Source organism: Pygoscelis adeliae, unplaced genomic scaffold, assembly GCF_000699105.1.
Source record: "Pygoscelis adeliae isolate BGI_AS28 unplaced genomic scaffold, ASM69910v1 Scaffold318, whole genome shotgun sequence".
Taxonomy (NCBI): Eukaryota; Metazoa; Chordata; class Aves; order Sphenisciformes; family Spheniscidae; genus Pygoscelis; species Pygoscelis adeliae.
Genome location: NW_008825430.1, coordinates 3,291,047 through 3,298,936, shown reverse-complemented (window position 1 = coordinate 3,298,936; position 7,890 = coordinate 3,291,047). Strand labels below are relative to the sequence as shown.

At 44.1% G+C, this 7,890-nt stretch overlaps 1 protein-coding gene across 1 annotated transcript in view; it reads right to left on the bottom strand.

Annotated features, from left to right (window-relative positions):
- The window catches only part of MYEF2 (myelin expression factor 2), a 23,361-nt gene extending 19,237 nt beyond the window's left edge, over positions 1–4,124 (bottom strand). The window contains exon 1 of the mRNA XM_009330992.1: positions 4,051–4,124. Coding sequence (XP_009329267.1) covers positions 4,051–4,124 — 74 coding nt within the window. The remainder of the gene's footprint in view (positions 1–4,050) is intronic.
- Between the last annotated feature and the right edge of the window lie 3,766 nt (positions 4,125–7,890).

The window sequence follows — 7,890 nt, the reverse complement described above, 5'->3', positions numbered from 1 at the left end:
GCCTCAAGTGCTTGCTGCCCGCCCCTCGCAGCCGGGCAGCTCTGCCCGAAGCGCGGGCCTGCTCCCGAGTGTTTAGCAATTCCCGCCCCAGACCAGGCTCCCTCCCTAAACGGCCCTGCCTGCCATGTGCAAATTCCCCTAATTTCAAATCAAGCGCCTCTTGGCGGCGGCCAGTGACCCCGGCCCAGGACAGCTGCAGGCTGAGCCCCGAGGCGCGCGGTTGGCGGGAGCAGAGGCACCTCACGGAAGGCAGTCGGCCCAGCGCCGAAGGCGTGTGGCCGGTCTCGTAAGCTTGGGGATGTCTGCCAAGCTGTAGGGTGCTAACAATAAATACGCTATTGCACGTTTCCAGCTCTTCACCTTTACGTTCCCAATAATACCGTCCACCCCAGCAAACGGCTGCTTGACCCTTAATTTAATTGAGGAGCATCGCGCCTGTTGTTTGGGGACCATCTGCATTCCAAAGCAAGTCACCGCTTTCTCTCTACTGCAGAAAATAGGCTGTAACTTATTATTCAAATTTTATGCTAGGAATACTCAATGAATTGAAGTCATGGTCTCTTAAAACAAAATTAGCCTTGCGTTTCTCCTACATTTATAGTCTCCTTGTTCCTTCAAAAATCAGTGTAGTCGCAAGTAAAGCACTCCTCCTGCCTATAAGATGTTGTATGGTCCCTTTCCAAACATTTCAGTACCTCCAGCGGTAAGAAGATCCCCACGTTCATGAGGAAATGAAGGCTCCTGAATTCTGTGGGCCCGAATCGCCCCTTAACCTGTGTTGAGACAGCTCGCAGACCAAATATAGGGACAAGCCTTATACCTAGCCTGCTTAGGGGTGCTGGGACACTCTTCTAGTATTGGCTAAAAAGCTGTCAGCTTGCACCTAAATTCTCCTCCAACTGCAGATGTCTGATTATTTATAAACTTATAAAGCTACTGGGCAGGTTAAGCTGCAAGTTTGATTATAGTTAGAGCACTGGAAGCTTCTAGACGGACATTTGTTTTGGTCTTAAATATAAAAAACAATTAAATATGAATAGTTGTAATTCTGCTATAAAATTCAAAATTACGTAGGTCCATGCCACACACACACCACTAAACATTTTGCATTCTCTGTCACTTATCCTGGAAGATGTTCATTTATGAGGTAGAATCTGCGACATATTCCGCTCAGCTTCCCTCAGCTTCTTCAATCCCTATTTCTCTCTATCACTTGGGGGAAAAAAATAGGTTTTAAGCAATATTTTTAAAGGAAAAAAAAAAAGAATGTCTACCATTTGGACAAAGTTTAATCATTTCACTAACCAGAAGTACCGAAGTATTTCTAAAGGGGTCACCAAATGGTATATCAACATCTATTATATAAGGAAAACCATTCAGTCCCCTGCAGTGAATTTAGATCAGCGGCTTCTGGTTGCTGACCCGCAGGAACCCACGCGCCTCTTTTAAGAAAACCATAAATGAAGGTCAAGAAAAGCTGAGCAGTACAGAGGCTCCACGTCTCTATTGGAGTGCGTTTCTGGCAAGAGAGAGTTAAGAATCACTGACCTGGACAAATGTGGGTTTTGGAAATAAACTCCTGAGCTGCTGGGACTCTCTTTTGTCTGTCTGTCCTCACGACTGTCACACCAGGTGTTGGTAACACCTGAGATTTGGGAGAAAGCTCAAAGATACTATGAAACACCCTAATAACCTACATCCCAGATGAAGGTAGAAAGGCATGTCTAGAGGCCTGATAAGAGGTGCAATTCTGTTCACACATTAACCACAATTAGATAAATAACTTGGCATTTGCGATAATAATCATCACGGAAATAGTTAACGTTTACTTGAAACTGCTGTCGTTACATTTTACAGCTCTCACTTCCACAGGACGAAAGGAAGCAATTCGCATGTTCAGGTTACTAAACCCTCTTACCAGACCTCTGTTCGACTGTGCTTTGCACAGAGCATCTCAGGTGTTGGAATCCTATACTCCCTAACCCAGTATTACGGCGCCGAGCAGCTGACGCTGAATTCCTATGCCCGTGGGCCCGTGCATGCTAGTAACAGGAAGAATTACCGACTTTCTTACGCAGAGTTTCCCTACTTGTTCCGAATAATCTACTGGCTATTTCAGCTGCTACCTTCTCAAGTTTGTATGCCTTTTTGGCCCGGCATACACACAGTTTTGTACCAGTTAAATCAGTTGTCACTCAATGTGTTCTGTAATAAATACTGATAACTGTACAATCCATACAGCGATACACGTCTATAAGTGTAGAGGTGTTTTGTACTAGAGCTGCACAGGGGCACAGCTTAGCTTAAAGCCTGGAGGAGTGCTACTAGCTTTGCCCTGTCCCCCTCCCACCACAACTATTTATAGCACTCTGTTTACCTCAGTTGCCTGTTTCGGGATTTTTATGGGAGTCTTGCAACCCTTTCTAGAAGTCTCACACATAATCACTCAGTATTTCTGTCTTCAAAGAACAATAATAAAAATGGGAGAACGATGCCACAAAGAGCTGTTAGGGAGCTGACAGGGGTGAATTGGGATTAAAAAGTGGGATTTCTTTGGTCTACAAAACTGTGGTGAAAAGAGTTTAAGTTTTTCCCTAGGAAGATTTCTGCGTATAAAACGATTGAAATAAAAATTAAAAAAATCTACTTGGCATAGTAAGTGAAAAAAGGAAAAACAGTATCTTTCTGTGCTTGTATTTGTGCTGAGAAAGTCACCTTTGTTACACACTACCAATCCCTCCTGAGAAGATTTTAAAATTATCTTTTGGTACGCGGGCTTCCAACATCTCTTCCACCTCTGTTCACGTCCTTACAGGAGACAGACGTGGTCTCTGAGGAACGTTCCTGTTACACGGGGATCCCTCATTTAGTACAAAACTGGTAGAAGTGTTCTCGATCTGCTTCCTAACAAATTCCTCCCGGCAACCCCTAATGTAAATAGTGCTTCCCAGTTATGGGTAGGGTGTACGGCATTACGGCTGTATACTCCTGCAAGCAGAGAGTTGACAGCACTAATTTACACAGGGAGTTGAGGATAATGGAATATTATTAATGTTCTTGCATATATATGTAAATATAAGCAACTGTAAAGGAACTGCCCTTGGAATTCTCTTGTACAAGTAGCAGTTACGGAGTTAAAATAATTACATGTGTTCTAAGCATCAGCATTCTTTTCAACACAGTAACTCTCCGGTAAATTCAAGTCTCAAGTCCTCGCTGACAAATCATTGCTCTCAACTTGCTAATGACCAAATATGTATCACCATCCTTTTAGAAAGGATCATTTCAACTGGTCTTTGGTTTATCTCAATAGTGGTTTTTATTTTGCTTCCAGCTAAGTCACGATCAAAAGCAGTCCATCAACACTTGCATCAGGTGGCACTTGTGAAAAGCTCTATCTTCCTGGAAGTCAGTTTGTATGGAACTGGAGAGAATGGGACTTCTGAGCCTCATACATTTTAAATCCATTGACTTTTTTTTGTAAATGTCTGTTTTCAGTCAGGCATTGTTCTCACCTATATGATGTCTGCATGGTGAATGTGTTGCACGTCTTTTTTCTTGTTTTGTTTGCTATGGAACCTAAACGTGCTTGGCATTTTCTAGACCCTGTCCCTTCCCCAGAAAGCCCCCGAGTACGGCTGGAGAAGGGTTGCTTTAACAACAGATCTGCTTTGTAAATCATTTGACTTTTGCAGCTCATTTAGAGATTCCTTTTTGCACAGCCACAAGTATTTCCAAACCAGTCTGCCTCGCCTAAGGCTGCACCCAACCTACACTGCTAAAAAACATTAACCCTACTCTGCAACTGCCACCCTCTTTTGCATAGCTATAATGGACCTAAAGCAAAGCAAATACTATCTTCCCCAAATGCTCTCTCTGCAATCAAACATTATCTTTCCAGTCTGAGAACAGTGGTGGTGTTTAACGTTGGAAAACAAAACATTTCACACTTCGGAGAGGCAAACTATCAAAATGCAACAGCCTGTCTGCCGGCAGGCATCTTCCAGACTCGCTGCAGCAGAGCACAGCCATTTCGCAACTAGAGCCCACCTAGTGCACAGAGCTTCACACCCGCAGCTGCGCTGCCGATTGCTTCTTCCATCGCTCCCATGTCCTTTCGACATCTTTCCAGTTTGCCTTCTCTGACTTTCTTGTTCTCCCTCTCCCATCCCGAATAAGTCTTCAACAGCACTAACTGCTTCAGCCCCCCCGCCCCTGTAAAAGATTGTGCAGATGCCTGCTACAGCGATGAAATTGTGTGTTGAGGCTTTTGTTCTGCATGTTGTATATGTATAACCAGAAAAACTGCAGCATCCTATGCCCACAACGTGGGATCAGTCACACAGGAGACCTGCTCTACTTGATCTGCAGGGATCTAACCTCTTCTTCCCCCACTGAAGGCTTAAATCTCCCTAATGCTCACCAAAATTTTTTCTTTTTTCCCCAGTGTTATGCAACCCTTGACCACAGCTTAAGAGCCTAAAACTTAATCATGTATTTTTTACCCCTAAAAGGCTGCATAACACCAGACTTTTGGTAGCACTTTTACTGGTCCTATATTGAAACAAATCACATTACCCTCTCTTCCCCCAAATCGTTACTCTAGCTGCTGAAGTTACAAAAGGAAAAAACTGAGCAACCTGCTTGCATTTTGGTCCTGCCATAAAACATGTGGTCCTTCATGACAGGCTGAGTGCCCCTAACATACCCACCGCCTCCCCTTTTCACAGTGAGGCAGCAAACACCTACTTCCTGCAGGTCTGAAGAGAACCCATCCCCACGACGGCCTTAGAAGCCCTTTGTTCTCTCCCTGTTGGCCAGGGGCTTGCCCCCAACCCCGAGGTGGAGGAGCTGGGGACACGCCTGGGGACATTTGCCCTCCTCGTGGCCCAACTCTCCTGGTCCCACTCTCACCAGGTGGCACTGTTGGTTTTTGCAGTATGCGTGCACTCTTCCACCTTCCCCAACACTAACGCTCGTGTGTGCTGAACTTAAAAGCCGTGATTTTCAACCTTCTTCGGTTTCTGAATCCCTAAACTTCTCCCGTTTGAAGAGTGGGCCTATTCAGATATGGGGAGTACTGCTTTGTAGAACTTGTTTTTCTGCCTCATTCCTGGCAGTCACCAGAGGAGTACCCTGTGGACCCCCAGGACTGCAGGCCACACATTTAAGCTGCTGGTGAAGTCAGTACCTAGTAAAAGCATGGCCTTTGCACCAGAAGAGATTCAGATCTTCTAAGACTACAGAAAAAAACATGGTAGAACAGAGGTATTTATCCTTTTCAAAACGTTAAATACCCTGAATTAAATTACATAATTCCCACTTGCAACTCTGATCAATACATAAATTAATATGGAATCCTCCTCTTTTACTGTGCTCCTCTTTTACTGCTTTTATCTCCCCCATATACTATTGCCTTCTGATGATGCATGTTCTCATAAACTAGCTTAGACTTGCTTAAATTTGCTTAGGAGGGAGTTTCTTCTGTGCACAATATTTTTCACTGACTCTACCCTCATCAGCCCGTTTTAAATTTCTAGCAACTGAAGGGAGGGTTTATTTGTTTGTGAAGGAACACTCGAAGAGCTGTTGAAAGCTAAACTGAAAAGCAAGTTACAATGGAGTTAGTTATCCCTCAAAATAGTTACATTTTCTTGATACTGACACCACTCAAACGATCCTTAAACATCAAAAAGTACTAACCAGCTCATAGCTCTAAGAGTTCCCTGTTGCCTTTCGCTCATTGGCACCCACTTGGCTTTAAGTGTCTTGCCCAACCTTAAATTAGGCCAGTTGAATTTGCAAGGACAACGTACCAAATGACTAGGTGATTATAAAATCTCTGTTTCTGTTCAAGGGCTGTCCTTGGAGGACACACTTAACACTCCCTAAAATAAGGTTCGAATCAATGGCAAATATGATTGAAGTCAGACGGAAGTAATAGTTATTGTTCTGTTGAATTCAAAGAAGAAGGAGCCTGATAAAGAAATGGAAGGTGAACAGTAGTGAACGCTCTATTTTTCCATGTATCCAGAACGGTCACGCGTACACTGCTATCCCATTTGCCTTACAAAAAAATCACTGTTCCTGTGCAAGAGCAAAACTAGTGACTTCCAAGTGAAAAAGCAATGAAATACAGGAAAAGATTAAGTCATTCCATCACTTTTCCATTTTAAAATATAACATCTTGAACAGAAACAGTGTTATTTGTCTGCTGACAACCGGTAGCTGAGGAAGGAGACTCATTCCCTGTCGCTGGCTGCAAGTTTCTTTTCCAGTTTCATTTCCATGAAAAGTGGATCTCCAACACATAAAAACAAAAGTAAAGTCTTTAAAATAGAACATGAGTGTCAAATTCCTAGAAATAATCACATGATTTCAGCAGCCTCTGCCACGCCATAGCACAAGAGGGGCAATTATTTCATGGTTTTTAAAAAAAAAAAAAAAATATCTCTTAACATTCACTCCTACAAGAATAACGAGAGGAAAAGATAACATCCTATCGATAGGAAGGAAGTACCCACCAGTAAACCTTTCCCAGGAAAAGTGGTAGTGAAAGACCCAGCGTCCATGGCCAAAATCTGACAGAAGAGGCAAGACGCACCCACTCAGAGGTTATCTATTTCTACTGCCAGTAGTGCCCCTCATTCCCAGCCAGAGCAGACATAGCGGTCCTGGCTACTCCCAAGACCTCCTTACAGTGAGGTTTCTCCAAGTGTAGCAGTGCTCAACAATTATTGGAAAAGCCTGGATTTATGTCACTCTCCCAAAACAGTTGTGCTACGTTGGGGGGTACCATGAAATTCTGAGCCCTTGTGTGTTTGCTAATCCCAAAATCCTGAACCATAGCTGTTTCCCTCCAGCGAGAGACCTTCACGGGGCCCCAAGTAAATCAGGGACAGGGCTAAAAAAGAAAACTAGAACTCCTTAGGAACAGAAGAGGCTCCTTATATACATGTTCTGAAAGCACAGTCTTATACTATTTAAAACAATCTATTTATAAAGTCTTCATGGATCTTTAAATACGAGAGGCACTTCAAAAATTATAATTTCAGCAACAGACGTTGTTTACCACATGATTGACACTACAACATTAGAAGATCAAACTAATAACCATTAGTGAGCGCACAGTTAACCATTAGTTTAACCATTAGTTCTACTAGCAGGAGAAAGCATTTTTTTGAGACTACCCAGTGGTTAGAAGCCCATTGTAGACACAGCGGAAGAATCAGGCATTAAAATGGCAGGCAAAACCCTTTTCCCAGCTCTTATTAGGAAGAAAAAGGTTTAACCCATCCTAGCGTTATTGCATGTAGCAAGAAACACGGGGAGTTTTCAAATTATTTACTACAGGACAAGTTCTGCTAGCAGGTCTACAGCAGCCTTCAAAAATCTCATGATGCACGGCACTACGATACAGTCCTGTTCCACCGACCCGCGTGCATCTCTGCAGGGCTGTATCCACCGGGGTGGCATACAAATATGGAACCGCTATCATTTAAAACAGATTTGCTGTTTATTAGTGCAATATACCGATCCAGCTTTGGGAAAGGAAATCCTCTTTCCTTATCCACCTTAAACACCTGCTGCTGTGGCAAATACGAGCCTCTCTAATATACAGCCAGAACCAGCTAAACAGAGCTAACGAAAGGCTATAAAGCGAGGTCTCGGCTTCGGCACCAGCACCGCTGCTGGTGCCGAACACGTTCGCCACATGTTCCATGCCTCGATCGTTATCGCTATTAAAGCTACTGGGAGGACCCGAGGCCACGCTGCGGGTGCAGCCCGGGAGGCTTTTAGCCCGCCGGGCAGGGCAGCTCACCGCTCCAGCGCGCAGAGCCCCGCTCGCTGGCTGCACGGCGGCTGTTTCACGGCGAGCAGAACGGCCCC